Source organism: Ovis canadensis, chromosome 11 (assembly GCF_042477335.2).
Source record: "Ovis canadensis isolate MfBH-ARS-UI-01 breed Bighorn chromosome 11, ARS-UI_OviCan_v2, whole genome shotgun sequence".
Taxonomy (NCBI): Eukaryota; Metazoa; Chordata; class Mammalia; order Artiodactyla; family Bovidae; genus Ovis; species Ovis canadensis.
In genome coordinates this window covers 21,307,911-21,326,439 of record NC_091255.1, presented here as the reverse complement: position 1 = coordinate 21,326,439, position 18,529 = coordinate 21,307,911, and the positions used below count along the sequence as shown (strand labels likewise).

The window sequence follows — 18,529 nt, the reverse complement described above, 5'->3', positions numbered from 1 at the left end:
CATCACAGGAAGGGGTAAGAACTGAAGGACACTTTTGCAGCCAAGATTTTTTAATGCAATGTTTCTTTTTTTAATGATCACAGTGAAACCCACTTGGGAGGCAGGACCTGGCGTTCTGCTGCCATAGTCGAGAGTGGAGGGAGGACCCCATGAGGGGTGGGGAAGCCACAGTGGAGAACTGAGGCGGGGCAAAGACGGGCGGTGGGGGAGGGAGAGAAGGACCCCTGGAGCCCCAGTAAGCGTTCAGACAGAAGGTGAGGGCTTCCCTCCGCGGCCTCATCCTCAAGGGACGGTGGGGATAGGGATAGGGGAAAGCCCCACTTTTGGCCACAGTCCCTTCCCCAGGCCGAAGGGGAGAAGACAAGGGCAGCAGACAAAGGCCAGGGAGCCCAAGAAGGGGACCGAGAAAGCAGGAGCAGGTAAAACAATCAGGGGACACCACCTCCTCTCCCCTCACCCACTCATGGTGGAAACAATTTGACATATAAAAACCTCAAGTTTTCTAGCCCCTGGTGGGGGTGGGGAAAGGAAGTGGAATCCAGGGGTTCAGAAATCAACACCCCCAGTCCAGGGGCAGGTGCCCAGCTGTGAGGGGGGTGCGGGAAGAAGGAGCTCCCCACAGGGCACTAGGTCACCTGCTCCGTGGGCCTCATCTGGATGTCTCCAATCTGCAGAAGGCACAAGGCTTGAGGAAGCCGGGACGCTCTCCCCACCCTTTTAAGGCCTCCCCACTCTCCGCCTCTGGGCTGGCTGGGATCCTCCAGGGGACAGACAGCCAAGGCCAGACTCACCTGGACATGTGGGGGCGTGCTGAGAACATAGATGACAGCCTCGGCCACATCCTCAGGTTTGAGACACTGGGAGCACGGGGGGGAAAGGGGTGAGGCGAAGACAGAATGATCCAAGGTCCTCCCCCCCACCAGGGAGGTCCTCTCCTGCATCCATGTTCCCCCAACCCAGGAGAGGCGACAGGCTGGCTAGAAGGGCGAGGTCTGAAGGCCAGGGCTCCCTCGCCTTCATTTAGGGAGTGGGTGGCTTCACTGGGCCCCACCTTCATGTGTTCATAGGTGGCAGCTGCCTTCTCAGGGTCCTTGTCGTGAAGTTTGAAGGCAAACTGTGTCTCCACCACTCCTGGAGAAATGCACTGGGCCAACAGAGAGAGCCTGCTCAGGAGCTGAGCCCTGGCCTGAGGTCAGGCCTGGGGCGGGGGCTGGAAGGGAAAGGACGGAGGCCACAGGGCCCCAGCCTCACAGGGACGGCCACCCAAGTTCCAGCAGCCACCTCCGCCCTCCAAAGCTGCCACGGGGGGGTTATCAGAATGATTCCTACCAGCTACCGGGCCATTACTAAAAGCCAGGTCAGTTTTACAAAGTGGCTTCCCTTAAACCCTCATAACCTGCTAGGTGTTTTCATCTCCATTTTACAGCTGGAAAGACTGAGGCATGGAGAGGCTGAGCAAGCCACCCAAGCTTGGGCAGCCTTCCCGAGGAGAGCCCCAGTCCTGCTTTCCGGCCATGGCCTCCCAAGGCCCCCTGTGCTCCCTCAGCCTCACCCCTCCGCCCCCGCCCCCTCCTCTAGGTTCAAGTCAGCCCCTCTCCCGCCTTAAAGGCAGAGACACGCGGGGACTTGAGGACTGAGCAGGGCCACGCAGGCAGCAGCAGAGCCCGGGAGGTCCGTCCCCGGGGCGGACGCCAGGCTCTGGGGCCGCGAGTGTGTGCGGTGGGAAGGGGCCGGGGTCAGGTCGCCCCTCACCGTGGCTCGGATGTGGCTCTGGGCCTCCCGGAGCTCTTGCCTCAGCCCCTCCGTCAGCGCGGTGACAGCGTACTTGGTAGCGCTGTAGAAATGGGTCTCGGCTGGGGGTGGCACTCGGTGGCCACTCATGCTGGGCGGAGGGAGGGAAGGGGAAGGAGAGAGTGACGCCGGGCTGCCTGCCGGACCAGCTGCACCCCCAGGTGCCTCCTGAACATCAGGGACTGTCCCCCCGCCACTCATCTGGCTTATCCACACTGACAGCTCCTCCGGCCCCCTCTTCCTCCAAGGCCTCCCTCTGTGGACCCCAGGATTCCCTCTCCAGTCCACGCAGGCTGTCAAAGCTCTCTCCCTTTCACCCGTGTGGTTCACTGAGAGGCTTCTCCTGAGAGTCTACGGCACGGAAGCCGTGTCTCCGCGGGCGCCCCCATGACAGAGACTGCAGCCTCTGTGCCACTGGGTGAGGTTCCTGCTGCGGCCTGAGGGATGGAGAACCCCAGTCCCGGGAGGGCCCCCAGGCCTCGGCCACCAAGGGGCCGAGCCACCCCTTCCAGCCAACGAGGGGCTGGCGTTTGGCATGTACTCTTCCCCCCGCTGGAGGGGGGCATGGCAGCCCACTCCAGTTTTCTTGCCTGGAGAATCCCATGGACCGAGGAGCCTGGCGGGCCACAGTCCACGGGGTCACAAAGAGTCAGACAGGACTAAGCAACTAAACAACCACAACAACATTCTTTCCCGCCCCCCAGTCGTGCCATCTGGGTGTTAACTGGGTGTGAAAGCCCTGCTCTACCACCGGGGAACACTGAGGTCCAAAGAGGTCAAAGGAGCCGCGGCAGGTCACTCCGCTGGGAGGGTGGGGGCAACCTGACCCCAGCCCGCGCCGCCCGCTGCACCTGTTGATGTTGATGATGTGTCCGTCATCCACCTTCCGCTCCCGCATGGACTGGTAGGCTTCCCGCGTGCAGATGCTGAGGGCCAGCACGTTCACCTGCAGGCCGGGGCGGGGGCAACGCGTGTCTGCATCTTTGGGCCCGTATGAGCAGGTGATGGAGCCCCAGAGCACTCTGGGGTGGGGGGCATCCCAAACAGGGCAGGGTCCTACCCTAGACGAAGGACAGGTCAGCATCGCGGGCCTTACGTGCCGCTGCCATCCAGCCACCAGCCCCAGCTGACAGCTCCCCTCCCTAGGTGATGCCCTCACGTTCCTGTGCATTCGGGGAGAGACACCACCCCTCCCCGAATGCACCCAGGACCCAGGAGCGCTCCCCATCTTGGCTGTCTCCTCTGCCTCAGGGAATTCACCCCCTTTTCTTCCCCAAATGCCCTACTCTTCTCTGGGACGGTCACTGGCTCTCGTCTCTCCAAAACAGCCTAAAATCCTTCCTTCCTTTGAAAATCTCTCTCCTCGGGACCAACCTCAGCCTTTCACCCTGCTGCTCTCTGCCTTTCTGGCCCCTCCCTCGAGACTAGAGTGGATGGGAGAAGGCTGGCCCTTCGTCCTTCCAGGCCATCCTCCAACCTCCATCCCGTTTACAGGACTGGGCACAGGGGGTGCGGTCACGTGTCACTGTGTGGCAAGGGGCTTCCCAAGGGCATGGGGCTTCCTGCACCCCACCCACTCCGCTCCTCTGGCAGAGGTGACCCCCAGACCCCAGCCTGCAGGGAACAGAGGCCTGACGGAAGGGTCTCTGCTAAAAGCACCCATCCAGCCCCACCACTTAGGCTCGCCCAGGAGGGCAAGCAGAGATAAAACTTTCAGCGGGCCTTCACTCTCTCCTCCCAGGAAGACCAGCTGGGAGGTCAGACGTTTCTCTTTATCAGGTGTCAGCGCCAGGCATCGGGACAGAACACTCCCGCTATAAACCTGGCCCCGCGTTCACGGCAGGACACAGGCAGTTTCCAGCCCTGCTTTTGGTCCTCTTAACAACATGGGTTTGTGGGGCAGAGAACTCAGCTCCTGGGGACGGAGGGATGGAGGCAGAGAAACTAGGAGAAACAGATCCCCTCGGGCCAGGGGAGCGAATCTCCTAGATCTGGGGGTCAAGGGTTCCCTCTGTGATCACGGATGTGGTTCTCTTGGGAGATGTCTCGTAAGACAATCCTAAGAGAAAGACATAATGTTCGAGCTGAATGGGGTCTTAGGGATTTCATATCCGTGCCTCGCTTTACAGTCGGGCAAGCTGAGGTCTAGGTTTAGAGACGCCCTGACTGCAGGTGAAGTCCACAACTTGGATCTCCCAGAAGGTTCTCTAAGGGCAAGGGCAGGGCTGCATATCCCTGTTTAACGTTTCAATGTTTGTTGCTCATTTCTGGGCCCAAGCACCTGTCAGGTGCTATTGTAAGCACATATGAAAAGTCTGGGGCGGGGCGGGGGGGGGGGTGGATAGAAAAATTCCATTTACACACCGCTTTCCACTTTTTTTTTTTTTACACACTGCTTTTCACTTCTCAGAATTAGTTTCATACCCTGAAGGTACTGCCCCATATTACAGTCTAGAGGTTGAAAACTCATGCCCTGAAGGCTGTGCTTGGTCTACACGTGGTTTTAAAACATTCTAAAAATAAAATAGACAAAAGTCCTTGCATTCCTGGAGCTGAGGTTTTGGTGAATGGGGTGAATGGGAGGTCTCCATGGAAATTGATGGCCGAGAAGTCACACGATCTGGCCACACCAGGCTGTGTTTGCCTAGACCGCAGCGAGGGGGGGTGCCTCCATGGCCAAGTGCTTCCCTGTGTGACCCGCCCCACTCTCTGAGTTCCTACCTGGCCTCAGGGGACACTGGAATTTATGATCCCAGACATTGATGGTCTAGGTGCAGTTCATCCCAATTAACATGTGACAAGACTGCAGCTCAGAGAGGGTGACAACCTGCCTGAAGCCACATGGTTACTGGAGGGGCTGAATGAGACCATCATCTTCATCTCCTGCCTCTGGGTTCCTTTTCTTCCCATCAGACCATGTCCCCAAGCACAAAGCTGACACCTGGGGACATCTGACTGAAGGCAGTTTTCTTTCCTATCAATCTCCCTTCCAACAGCTTTTAAGCACTGCCCCCACGGGCTCAAAGGAAAGAAGAATGGGAAAGATTTGGCCATTCCTCCACTCCCTCTCCCTCTGGGGAGCAGGTGAGACTCAAAGGGCCCCAGGCAGAAACCTGAAGCCTCCGCTCTGTAGATGTCTATCTTCCTGCTTTCCTCCTGGCCATAGATGTCTACCTTCCTGCTTTCCTCCTAGCTATAGATGTCTATGGTTTCTTTCTGCGTTCCTCCCAGCTGCTGCGACCCTCTTCTCCCCACCCACAGACCCCACCCCCAGGCCTTACATTGAACATTTCCTTCCAGCCTCTGGTGCTGCCTGAGAGCAGGGTGTCAGGCCGGGCCAGGCCAGCGTTGTTGATGCAGATGTCCACACCACTGTGCTGAGAGCGGACCGCTGAGAACATGGAGAGGATGTCCTCCTCGTTCGACAGGTCGCATCTGTAGGGGATCAAAGTCCCGGGGTAGCCTGCACTCTTACATTCTGCAGCCAGCTCCTATGAAACCCAACAGGGGTCTAACTGGGATGAGCTGCTCACTCCACACACAACCCATCCCACGCCCTCAAACCCCACCTCCCGCTGCTGTCACCGCTCACAGAGCTCTCTCCTCTGGTGGCCATCCCCACAGCCTGACCTCTCAGGTCAAAGTCCAGGGGTGAGAGCAGTCCCTGAGCGAGGGTCAGAGAGGCTGAGATCATCAGCGGAGGAACCTCCCAAATAAACTCGAGTCTTCCGTTCAAGAAGGGAGAAGTTTCTGGGGCTCTGGGGTGAGGTGGGGAGTGGTCAGAGAAGGGGCCTAGGGATCCCGGGAATGAAGAGATGTCTCTTTTCTGACTCTTTCCCAATAGGAACACACCTCCACTCATAGCCATACTCCACCCCATGCTTCTTCCACCAGCGCCCAGAGTCACCAGGACCTCGATTTGCTTCTCTCCCATCACTCTACCAACCCCTCTCAGAAAGGCTTATATCTACATGATCGCTGTCCCTCCACAAGCTGCAGCCAGCTGGCTCAGAACCCTCACACAGACTTTTCACTTTTCATTTGAGCTCAACAGCCAGTCTCCCTTCGCCCCACCTATAAAAATCGTCAGGAGGTCAGGGAAGTCTTTCTCTCTGACCCACGGGGCACCACCCTCCACCCCAGTTTCTCTGGAGACTGTGAGCCAAGCCAGGTAGTAGGTGACACTGGGCACCTGCTGGGCACTGCCAGGGCCCTAGAGACACTAAGGATCCCTGAGAGAGAAAGGCCACTGGGAGATAGATGAGGTAAGCGGCCATTCAGAAGCATGAAGAAAACCGGCTGTGTGGTTGCTTTGGAGGCCAGTGACCGGGCACCTGAGCTTCCTCAAGGTGTCTATGGACATGTGTGGGTGGGCCCTGGGTACCAGGGCAGGGAGCTCTAGAGGAGGGCCAGCTGGGTCTCCTGCCCTGGAACACCGTCCTACCCCCAAACGAAGTCAGGAATAAAGGGCTCGGTCAGGTGATCTAGGAAATTCTTTTCTGCGTTAACTTTCCATGAGTTTAAGCAGTACAGTCTTCTGGGACTCAGAAGTCCCCCTTCACCCAATTTCACCTACTCAACATTTCACCTGCTCAACGACCCCCTCGGGAAACAGGGCTTCTCATTGTAGGAGGTTGGAACTCAAATTTTGTTTGAGTGTCAGTGAATGAATCCATCAACCAATCAAGAAAATCAGATGGTGGGCAAAGCACCCTGGAATTCTGCCCTCTCCTGGCACGAAACTTCTCCATTCCTCCTCCAGACTCAAAGCCCTAAATGGAGGGACTGATAATACATGTCTCTCTGTCACTGTCTTCTCGTTGCCCTACCTGTCCGCATCTATCCTCAAAAAGGACCTGAAATCATGTCAGTCCCCTCACAGCTGAGCCATCCCCCCTCATTAAAGGAGTCCTCCTGGGGGGCAAGTGATCAGGCGGGGGCTCTCCTCAGGGTTCAGGGACCCTTCTCCTGGCTGGTTTGCAGTGGGGGTGGGAGTAGGAACAGAAGGCAAGAGTGGCTTTAGAATCAGAGAATCAAGTGGCCTAATCCCTGGTCTGATCCTCTAGGCTCCTGAGTGGAGGCAGGCCCTGAGCACCTCAGAACAGGAGAAAGGGAGGGGCAGTGTGGGGCAAGGGTATAGCCAGGTGACCTTGGAACCTTCTAGGAGGCTATAAAGCGTACCTTTGGTCGGCAGCAGGGGAGGGGACAGGCCTCCCTTCAGCACACCTTCCAGGTCAGCCCCACCCAAGGCCTCCTCGCCCTCTCCCTGCCCCGAGGACTTTGAGCAAGGGTGGAGGTCAAGCTCAGCACCAGCCCAAACCCCGAGGGGGGCTCCTGCCTGGGGTAAATCCAAAGTGCTCCTATGATGGAAACTGCTCTCCCTTCTTCCTCCCTGCTCCAACACAGCCAACTTCATTTCCTTTTTCTCTAAGCTCTTATTGCTCACAACCCTTGGGGCTCCCAACCCCCATTAAGAGAAAAACCAGGGAGTTCAGTTCCACATTGCTTTGTTCCCCAGAGCGCACAGGTTCAATGCCCTGGTTTACCTGCTCAGTCCCACCTGTGACAATGCAACTGAAAAAAGGTCTACTTTATATATACATCCCATTTGTCCCTTATGCCCATCGAGGAGGGGTTAACCCTCATCTTCAGGAGAAGTGGAGCTGAGCCTCTTCAGAAAAGCTCCACTCCCACTCCAACCCCACTCTCAGTCCTGGGTGAAAACTGAGCAGGATCAAGTCCTCTAGCTCCTGCTCGCTTTGTTTGGCTTTGTGGACTAGGTCTGGGAATCAGAGGAAGCAACCCAGTAGCTAGCTTAGCCACTGAGGCCAGAAAGCTTTCTTCCCTTCTCCCTGGCTTCTCCTTTTCTCAGCCAACCTGAGCAGGCAGGTAGGTAAGCAGGAGAAAAGATGCCAGGGAGTCAGAGACTTGGTATACTAGAACAGAGGCTGTCAGGAAAAAAGCCCCCTAACGGATAAGACTTTAAAAAGCAAAGATACAGTCCTGCCCTGAGGGGTCCAAAAGCCTCCTCCACCAACTAGGCATCCACCTCTCTTGTCCCTGAGCCCGCTGCAAGCGGCTCTGGGGCAAGAGGGCGGCGTGACACCTTGGCTCCGACCGCTCCCCATCCCCCACCTGGACCCAAGCCCGGCGGAAACGACGCCACCCGGAGCCACTCGCTCCCCCGCAGGGCCTTACCTCGATGTTGCCCACGGTGCGGGCACAACCCACCACCTTCAGACCCTGCTGGACCAGGGCCCGGGCCACGGCCGCGCCGATGCCTCCCGAGGCTCCCGTCACCAGTGCCAGCCGGTCACGCCACCGCTCCATGCCGGCTCTGGCCAGGGTCCCGAGCCGCCCGCGCACCTCGCTCTGGGAGCAGAGCACTTGGACCGCCGGGCTCCGCCCTAGGTCGTAGGGGCCCGGCCGCTCTCTTGTCACCCCCGCGGCGCCCGCCGTCGACCTGCCCGCGTCAGAGGTACGCCAGGACCTGCCTCCACTCTGGCCGGCCTCCGCCCCCTGCTCCACCCTCCGCTCCTCGGCGATCGGCCACATCCCGGCTGGCGGACGATGCGGGCCGGCGGCCCCGCCCCGCCCCGCCCCTGCCGCGAGGGCACCGCCCCGCCCCATCCGGCTCTCGCCGGATCCTCGGCCCCGCCTCTTCCGGCCCCCGCCCGGTCCCCGCCCGGAGGAAACCGCTTCTCGCGGGACTGGGCGGGAGGGTCCCGGTAGTTTGTAGTTTTCCCTCTGAGCCCTTATCCTTGGAAGAGAACGAGGCTCGGCGCGGGCTTGCACCAGGCCTGGGGACGCGCGTACTCGCCTCTTGCTCTGTCCGCCTTCCCTATCCTGACCCAAAAGCCAGGAAGAGAAGCTACAGGGCACTTAAGATGACGCCTTCCTCAACCAGCCGGTGGCTGATGGGAGCGGTTCAGCTTAAGAGAAGGTTGAGCGTCTCAGCGGTCGACGCTGGGTGACCTTGGGACGGGGTGATCTTTCAACCCCGCCTGATCGCTCGGCCTTTCTAACCGAGGAGAACTCATGGTTAAAAATGCAAACACTTCCAAGTACACGTGTATTGGGGTGGAGGGGATTGTATCCCTAATAACCTACAGTCTACAACTTCGCTAAGCGCCCCTGCTCCCACTGGAGCAAATACATCATGGTGTACGCGAAAGATAAAAGCAATAGCTAACATTTATTGAGCGCTTACTGTGACAGGCGCAGTAAAATATATTTTAAGCACCTCAAATATATTAATGTGCACAAGAGCCCTATGAGATAGAACCTATTAACAGTCATTTTATAGGATATACCGAGACAGATGAGGAGCCTGGCTTGGATGGCAAGCAGTCCAGTATTAGGCCAGGGGATGTGTTCTGAAATTGCCTTCACTGTGTCTCTTCACCTTGTCTCTTCTTAGGTTGTTGGTTCTGTTCAAAGTAGAAGTCACTTTGCTGACCACTAAGGATATTCCATCAAAACACTGAATACTGCCTCACTTCTGCATTCTTTATATAGCCATCCTTTCAAAGAGAAACCATCTCTGCTGGAATCCCACCACTGCAACCAATGGAATAAGCCGTGAATGTGGCTGGGGTATTCAATCAGCAAGCCCTCCTGTGTTTGGCCCCAAGGGCAAAGATGAAAACAAAACCAACCCTTGCTTAATTTAGGAGTCTCAAGAGAAAACTTGACTGCAACAGGTGGTGGAAAGAGGATTGGGCTCAGAGCCAAAGGCTGTTGGGAGAACCCTTAGTCGTTTTTTATGGATTCCAGGATGAAGGCAAACAAGGATCAGAAAGGAATTACTCATTTTATCTCTGCCCTAGTCCTTGTACAACACTATGATTTGAAAAGACAACTCAGCGGGTAGCTCAAAAGAATACCAAATACAAAAGTTAAAATGTCACTAAGCTTCTGCTGTTCCCACTTGAAATCTGATTAGAAATCTGAGTAAGTGGTAGAAAATCCAGAAGGTTCACTCCATCCCCACTGCAGAGAGGTACTGACCGTCCCACCATTTGTCTGCTGCCCACCGAGTATTATCAACATGTAAACACAAAGCTCTAAGCACATGATTTTACTGAACTATTGACTCAACCTTTTAAATGACAGCCAAATGCTACTCCTAGGGGAATCTCACCTTCAGTACTCACAGACAGCTTGTGAAAACAGTAAACTGTAAAGCCAGAGTGACTTTATTGTTGGAAACCAGATAAGGAACAGGCACTCACACAGACCGCAGTGCGGTCAGCTCTCAGCGTAGCCTTCTGCTCCCAGCTCTCTAGGCACTGAGTAACTACTGACCAGGCAACCCCTGGCTGAAATTCTGCCAAGTTCTGCTTTCACTCTTCTAGTTCAATCTGAACCTCTGAATTTAAGGTGCTTTGTGTTATGTTATCAGAGAGCATTAGAAATAACAGCAGTTAAAAAATCTCACAAGGAAGTAATATGCTAGTCAGTATTTAAAGGTATCGCAGATTTATTCTTTCAGAACAAAAGACTGGAACCTGCTCTTCTCAGCTGTCAACTCTGATGAAGGGAAGAATTTTTGTCTTCAACAGCCTGTATCTCTCTCCTCATTTGCTCTTCATCCTCTCTAGTATCATCACTGGTCAAGTACCAAGACCACAGGTGGCTAATTAAAATACTGCCACACATTAAGTAGAAACATGTACACCAAATTTTACTATGCGTATTAATAAATATTCTTTATTTTAAATTTTGCACATTGCGCTTTAACATTACATCCAAACATTTTGCAAGTGGATGTCTACTTTGTAAAACCATATATTCAGCTCATTGTCATTTCTGTACAGAAGTATAAGTACAACATTACTTTTGCCACTAAGTTGCTTTTTAGTAAGTCTCACAGGAAGAGAAACATTTAATGAAAAGAGATGGCTTAAATCATATGGCAGGCCTGCGCAGCCACACAACTAAAGACACAAGCCTGAAGAAAGAACAAACTAATGAGGTTACCTCCACCGTCTCCCAAAACAAGAAAGAATCACATTGATTTAAGATAAAATTTTGCCATAAGTCACTAAAATTAAAGAGTTTTTTTGAAAGAGAAGGCGCAGTAGTCATCTTGAGTGTTTCATTGAAAGACAGAGCTATTTTATTTATTTAATTTGCTCCAGCCGTTGTCAACCAGCCACTACAAATGGGCCTCTTGTGATCATTTAAGCGGCAGTATTTATTAAATTTCTCCTTCAGATGCTGTCGGTATTGTTCTCTATTGCTGTAGAAAGACTGGTTATTAGCCATAAATGACTGTATTTCATCTTGTGAGATAAAGATTTCCTCATCTGAAGTACATTCAGACTCATCCTGCAAATTAGAGCAGTAGTTAAGACTATGACTTAAATGAAGAATGCAAAATGCTATGCTAATAGAAGACAGCTAAAAATTAAAGCAGGCTAGTTTTTAGTTTCAATTCAGTCACATAAAGCCTTTAAATAGAATGTTTACAGGATGACAAAATGTCATTCTGCCCTGGAAAGTACTAAGTAAGAATAAAATGCAACTCAACTTGATTTAAAACTCGATCTATAATTTGTCCCAGAAGCCTATAAGCAGTCTACTAACACACCTTAGCCTTAAAAAGTGATTAATTAGAGATGGTTATAAACAGCTACCAAATTTTAAATAATCTGACTTTTCTCTGGCTGGTTCTATGTTGAAACAGTTATCTCCACAAGTTAGGTAAAATATAACCTTTTTAAAACTTGTGAAATATACAGTATCACCAATAAACTTTACAACTATATAAAAAAGAAAAAAGCTAGTATTCTAAAGTATTTGTTTCCCTTGGAATCCTGTAATGACTACAGAAAAGATGCCACTCTTTTCTTTCCTTGCCCCTCCTCCAAATTCCACATGAACTATGCCCCAGGTTGCTTGGAATCAGGTATAATTCATCAGGTATAAAGACTGCAAATCAGGTATAAAGACTGCAAATCAATTATAAAAGATGTCCGAAGTTCGGTTATGCCTACATGACATGAAGGTTACATGAAGAAGTAACCCGGAAAATGCACTCGAGTTCAGATTCTATATACTTTCCTGGTCTGGAAGGTTGGCTACCATTAATAAGCACTCAGAAAGGCAGCTTGCTTATAATAACCCCCACCAAGGAGTCGGACTCTTAGACTTGATGCTAACTCTCTGTGCCTCTCCCAACTAGGCTCTTCTTCCTTTGAGACAAAGGAGGACAAGGAAATGTGCTCCAGAACAGTTACACAGTGGAAGAGCAGGAATGAAGTCACCAAAAAATAATAAAATACTGCTTAAAAGCCACCTCCCATTCCCAATGTTAAACCCTCAAATACTGTCTCCTCCCACATCTGTCCCATGAGCAATCAGTTATCCACAAAAAAATACCATGGCTTACTTACAAGGAGTTCAACTAAGCTCTTGGCACCTTTTCCAGAATCAGGACCAAACGATGTTTCTGTAGGTTCTGCAAACTGTGGTACATTTTTCCTATGCTCAAACCAAGGCAGTGGCTGCCCACCCTTTTCAGAGCTGCAGCAGCTTTCAGGATGTGCATCTTTGGTCTTGTCACGGTGAAACACTGTGTGCACGGTATTTCCTGAGGTCTCTCGATTACCTGGATCTGTGATACAGCTTCCTAGCTTTTGGATCTGAAACCACAGCAAAAGTATCTCTCAGGTAAAAAGGCAGGTGGTGGTTGTTTAGTTGTGAAGTCATGTCGGACTTTTTGCGACCCCATGAACTGCAGCCCGCCAGGCTCCTCTGTCCATGGGATTTCCTAAACAAGAATACTGGAGTGGGCTGCCATTTCCTTCTCCAGGGGAATCTTCCTAATCCAGGGATCGAACCCAAGTCTCCTGCCTGGCAGGCAGGTTCTTTACCACTGAGCCAAGGAAGCCCCAAAAGGCAGAGCATAATAGCAATGACTATTTTTTACAGAAAAAAATGCATGCCCCGAGAGTATGTTAAGATTTCACCAGGAATACAGAACAGCAGCAACAGCGGGCAGTTACTAGGCATTTACTGCACAGCAAACACTATGCTTCCCAGGTGGCTCAGCAGTAAAGAATCTGCCTGCCACCACAAGAAACACAAGAGATAAGGGTTCGATCCTTCAGTCGGGACGATCCCCTGGAGTAGAAAATGGCAACCCACTCCAGTACTCTTGCTTGGGAAATTCCATTAACAGACGAGCCTGGGGGGCTACAGTCCAGGGGGTCACAAAAAGTCAGACACAACTGAGCATGCATACACAAACACTATGTAACCCATCAATATACTCTCATTTCATCTTCACAGAATCTGATCTGACAGGGACTATTATCTCCATTGTACAGCAGGGAAAACAGATCAAGCAAACCGCTCAAGATCACAGAGCTAACAGATTAAAAACTATTGCGAAAAAATGAACTGGATTTATGTCGCACATGGACTGTTGGACAAACACCCACACATCAGACACACATGCCTAAAAAAATCACAGGATGAGGAACCAACAGAACTGCATAGGTATTCATTCTAAAAAAAAAAAAAAAAGCCTAGTGACTAAGGTGTGTATCGACTAAGCGACTCCAAGGAAAGGAGCAAAGGTTTAAGAATGACACTTTATGACACTTACATGTTCATCACATTTCAACATCTTGCTTTTCTTTTTCTTCTTTTTATTTTTTCCTTTGGTGGTGTTCTCTTCTGAATTTGCCCAACATTCAACACAACTATCACCATCATCCTCTTTGTCTTCACAGTGATGAACACAGGAGTCATCACCTGCAGGAATCAGTAATTTCTTATTTATGTGCTTAACTCAACCATGTAGCAGAAATAATTGGGAAGTGTAATCTGAACCTACCGTGTTCGTCATGATTACAAATGCCTTCAGTGCAGGCGACGTCTGAACCCTCCCGAGAGCCTGTTTCACTCCCTTCCATGCTAGATGAATATCCACAATCACTACCATTACAGTGTGGCGATAAGCCTGAGGACAAATCAAGTGAGTTACTATTAACATGCCAATAAATATATTGAGACAAAGGATAACCCAAATGGGGACTACTTAAAAATTTCAAAACCGATGGCTTACTGAAAGTAAATAGTACATTAAATAATGAAAATGTGACTGGAGACTTACGGTTTTTTACTTCCTTATTGTTTAACAAATCAAATACTGTAAGTGTTTGACTAAATTATATGATATTCTTGGGTCTATAAAGCACTTCCTAACCTTTAGGTTACAGACTCTCTAAAAGCTCTTGTCTTTTAAAAGAAAGAATAAACTTAAGAGTTAGTATTTTTTAAACTATTTACTTACCTTTCTTTATTTTAGGAGACCCCAAAAGATTGCCACTGGTAGGACAGGTACAGGATGTATTTTCATTGGTAACAATTACTTCTACACAACTATTACCATCTTCAGTGCTGCCACAGGCTTTGCAGCTGTTTTCTATGAAGTCTGTTTCCTTTAAGGATCAATATGAAGAGATAGTAAAAATCTTTACCTCCATATGGCTATATTTTAATTTCCTCAACATTAACTAACTAAAGATAAAAATTAAAGAAAAAAAAACTATTCCCATGAAGATCATTAATTCATTTAAAAACCGAGAACCAACTAGAACCAAGTCAAGACCTTAATGGTATCAGGAAAGTCTAGGACAACTGTCCTCAGAAGTGTGGTCTGCTGGCTCTAGGGGCTCCCTAGGTCAAAACCGTTTCCATCCCAAGATGTGATTGCCTTCTTCATTGTCTTGACACTTACACTGATGGTATAAAAGCAGTGGTGGGAAAAGCAACCAAAGTGTGTACCAACAGTCACTGTATTCTTCACTTGTCAAGCATTCTCATCAGAAATAAACAGAGATAAAAGGATATTTCACTTATAAATGTCTTTGATGCATGCAGCACTAAAAATATTAATTTTATTAAATACCAACTCATGAAGTAGAGGTCTTTTTATTAGCCTGTGAGAAATGAGAAGAAGGCGTAAAGCATTTTTGATGAATACCAATGTATGACTGTCTCAAGAAGCACCTGTGCAATAGTTTGAGCTGCAAGCTAAACTAGCTAGAACACCAGCTTCACTTGAAAGAGAGGATAAGAGACAAACTATGGTTATTCAGACTTGAATATTTAAAAGACATTTTCTCAAAAATAAATGAAGTCAGTCTAGCTCTTAAAAGAAAAAAGGACAGTATGTGTTGTCACTGATAAAATTTAAACTTTCAAACTGCAATTAGAATTTTGAAAACTTATATATATAAGCACAATGAGATTGAAGCTTAAGACCTTTCTAATGGGAAGAACAGTGGTTTTAACATGACTGTCTGATACTATGTAATGAAATGTCAACATCTGAGGAGATGTGCCTACCTCAGTGAACCATTATGTTTTCAAATGACCAGTGCATGATGTTACAGAATCATGCGTGAATAAAATTTATTCAAACTGCTGATGGATTTTAAAAGTATGAAAGGTCACTTTAAGGTGTCAGGTTCCACACTATAAAAAATCTTTACGAAATTACCACCTGTCAAGTTATAATGCCAAAGAAGAATATCCACAACTATCTAAAAAGGCTTATACTAAATTATTCCTCTCCTCTTTTCCTACCATATATGAGTGAAGTCAGACTTTATTCACATGCTTTGACCAAGCAACATATGCAAACAGACTGAATGCAGAAACAGATAAAGAGAATCTATCTGATCCCTTTTAAGCCAAATATTAAAGAGATTTGCAAAAATATAAAGTAAAGCCACCCTTCTCAAATTTTCCTAGAAAGCAGTTCTTTTTCAAAATATGTTATTCATGTTAACATTTAATAGGCTTACTATTTTTAAAAGAACAAATAACTTTAAATTTCTCCACTTTAATTTCTAATACAATAAATGCTGATAAGTATAATTCACATAAACAAAAGCTCACTAGGCACCCTAATTTTTAAGAATGAGAAGAGATCCTGAGACCAGAAGTTGAGAACTGCTCTAGGTCATGCATGGAGGTAACTTTTCACATTTGGGCTTTGATCTAACAGAATACTAAGGTCAGACAGTAAGATACTACTAATTATTGAACATTGTCTTTATAAAACAAATGACATTAAAGAGGTTGTTATACAGACTATAGTAAGAAAAAAAGCCAACGTACAAGCCAGAGGAACCCATGTTCTGAGAAAGCACAGTGAAAGTGCTGAAATCTAGGAAAAAAGCCATATATTGTCAAGTCAATATTAAGGAGTACTACCTTCTCTTGGCTTACTTCCTTTCCATCTGCTGTTTGTAAGGGAGTAGGGATATCACATACACATTTGTTTTTTCGTCTATTCTTCCGTTTCTGGCGCTTCTTTTCTTGCTTGAGTTCTCTTACTCGTTCCTCTTCTGAAAATTCTTCACAAAGTTGTTCCAATCGACTAATACCCTGTACTTTTTCCACAGTCATCTATTATAAAAACAAAGCTGAGACTGAGTACCGGCTCAAACTTCTCTTTATTCTCCAAGGAAATTCTCACTCGTTAATTTTAAATGATATCACACACACAGAAACTGGCATTGCATGCTGCAATTCTGACTGGCAGTCCCCAAAAAGAATTTTAAATTTTAATACCTTAAATGATGACAGTCTTAAAATATCAGGAAATGAATGTGCAACTAACTCCTATGGGAAAGGGAGACTTACACATACTCCAGTTTGAATCCAGAAATATTCTAATTTTAAATTTCAGAATTTTAACACAGCAAAGTAAATATTCATCCTATTTCTTCATACAATGAGAACACTATTTAACCTGATTAAATGATCTAGTTTCTGAAGACACAAATATACAAAGAGAAAAGGAATAAGAAATCTTTTCGGCAAGAACGAACATACATCTCCTCAGACTCCCCAGAACAATGTTTAAAGTCCAAGGATGGGCTTTTGAAAAAGAGTTTATAGTTCTCATACCATTCTCAAAAGGGACAGGTGACCAGTTAAACAGTTATGACCCTGCCCTAGAATATAACAGAATATTCACTAGCTAAATATTTATATTCTACAGAGCATAACTGAAAAAAGACAGTACTCAATCACAACACAAAACCCAATACCAGCATTATAAAGAGCCTTCAGTGTGCTTCTAAAAAGTAGCTCTCACATCATGGCATTCAGACAGCAGTTACTTCATATTATTGGAAAGAAGCAGGCAAACTGGGACTCATTAAATGTTTCTAGTTTTGATGCTTATTTTTGGGCTGCTTTTAACTTGTCAATAGTTATGTTTCATAGCAGCTTCTCATTAAATAATCGTCAATTTCAGTTCTCTACTCTGAAAATCTCTAAAAATCAAGGCTGGCAGTGCAATAGGTTTAAAAAACAAAGAAAAATCCACAGACTTGTTCTAAATTCCAGCTCTCCAGCAAACTCCTCTCCTAACCCTCCAGAGCCATGACCAGTGGCTCACAGCTCTCTAAGGCAAGGTGAGGGCAGCGATTCACATTAAGATTCAGTCCACAGTTCACAACTTCCGCAGTGGTCCAGTGGATAAGAATCTGCCTGCGAATGCAGTGGACACGGGTTTGATCCCTGGTCTGGGAAGATTCCACATGCGGCAGATAAGCCCATGCACCACAACCACTGAGCCCGCCCGCACTCTGCAGACCCGGAGACCCAACTACTGAACCTGCAACTACTGAAGCCCGTGCACCTAGAGCCTGTGCTGTGTGACCAGAGACGCCATCACGTGAGAAGGCCGCACTGAAAAAGCCCTCGTGCAGCAAAGAGACGCAGCACAATCAAGAAATAAGTAATTAAAAAAACAGATTCCACCTTCCAACTAAGCAGCCCAGACACTGAAGCAGTCCACTGTTCTTACCTCGAAACTCTTGCGTAAAGCATCAACACCAAGATAGAAAAGCATCTGCCATGTCTGCTCTTCTGCCCGCAGCTTTTGCCAGATTCGATGCAGTCTTTCATAAAGATGAATTCCCAAGCAGGTCAGAACTTCTTCTTGAGCTATATCTATTGTCTTAGCATGCCTTTCTCTTCTCCTATAAAGGAGAATAAATCACACGTTTCCTACAGTTCTTAAGCTGAAACAGTTAAGAGATCGATGACACCTCCCTGCAGGTTCAGGTTTTAAACATAATCTGCGTATCTAGTAAACAAACTAATAACAAGACATTTATACATTCAAACTCAACAGATATATAAATACACAAGCACACATGTATATTACCAATGCAAAATACACATGCAAGCAGAACTTAGTCCTAATATTGCTAAAAAGAAGGTAATTCAGGAACTGGCCCTAAAGAGATGCTTTTGGGGGCACAGAGACGTCACAAATTTAAGTGCCCAGCTCATAGCAGGCGTGACAGTTCATCTTCCAATTATACCAAATGCCTACTTGGTTTTTGTTCTTTTTGATGGGAATGGAGAAAGACAATGCTAAAGTGACTTAATGCTGGGCAAAAGCCCTCTAGGCTAGTCTTTACTAGAAATGATCAAACTTCAGTGACAGAAGTGGTGTTTGTACTCTAAATGCCTGCAGAAAACAGGCACTCACATGACAGCTAATACACAAAACAGAAAGGGAGTGGGTTTGATGTATTCTGTGAACAATTTTTCCTGACTTTTACAACAAAGCCAGAGATAAAATTTTATAACAGCCACAGTTCATGAATTACATTCAGTAAGGTATTTCTTAAACCCCTGTTGCAAAGATCTCGTTTCCTATGCAAAAACCATCATTATAAACAAAATTTAA

The 18,529-nt window shown here is 48.2% G+C and overlaps 2 protein-coding genes across 13 annotated transcripts in view; both read right to left on the bottom strand.

The window, feature by feature from the left end:
* Window positions 1–32: 32 nt before the first annotated feature.
* DHRS11 (dehydrogenase/reductase 11) lies at window positions 33–8,424 on the bottom strand. Of its 4 annotated transcripts, XM_069542653.1 has the most exons (7): window positions 7,990–8,424; window positions 5,073–5,282; window positions 2,643–2,737; window positions 1,753–1,882; window positions 1,052–1,144; window positions 792–857; window positions 33–668 (listed from the first exon to the last, which is right to left on the bottom strand). In XM_069542653.1, the coding sequence occupies exons 1-7, from the start codon at window positions 8,419–8,421 to the stop codon at window positions 627–629; spliced, it is 1,068 nt and encodes a 355-aa protein (XP_069398754.1). In that variant the 5' UTR covers window positions 8,422–8,424; the 3' UTR covers window positions 33–626. The 4 variants fall into 4 exon arrangements, with proteins under 4 accessions (XP_069398754.1, XP_069398753.1, XP_069398756.1 ...); XM_069542652.1 differs by having other exon boundaries at window positions 33–857; window positions 7,990–8,413; XM_069542655.1 differs by lacking the exon at window positions 1,052–1,144 and having other exon boundaries at window positions 7,990–8,413.
* A 2,051-nt stretch (window positions 8,425–10,475) lies between these two features.
* GGNBP2 (gametogenetin binding protein 2) overlaps window positions 10,476–18,529 on the bottom strand; it is a 32,220-nt gene continuing 24,166 nt past the window's right edge. For 4 of the 9 annotated variants that reach the window (XM_069542627.1, XM_069542628.1, XM_069542629.1 and 1 more), the window contains 7 exons: window positions 17,636–17,810; window positions 16,030–16,224; window positions 14,099–14,246; window positions 13,640–13,765; window positions 13,409–13,557; window positions 12,192–12,440; window positions 10,476–11,124 (listed from right to left, as the gene is read on the bottom strand). In XM_069542627.1, coding sequence (XP_069398728.1) covers window positions 10,921–11,124; window positions 12,192–12,440; window positions 13,409–13,557; window positions 13,640–13,765; window positions 14,099–14,246; window positions 16,030–16,224; window positions 17,636–17,810 — 1,246 coding nt within the window. In that variant the 3' untranslated portion in view covers window positions 10,476–10,920. The remainder of the gene's footprint in view (window positions 11,125–12,191; window positions 12,441–13,408; window positions 13,558–13,639; window positions 13,766–14,098; window positions 14,247–16,029; window positions 16,225–17,635; window positions 17,811–18,529) is intronic. The other 5 variants (XM_069542631.1, XM_069542632.1, XM_069542626.1 and 2 more) reach the window with 2 other exon arrangements.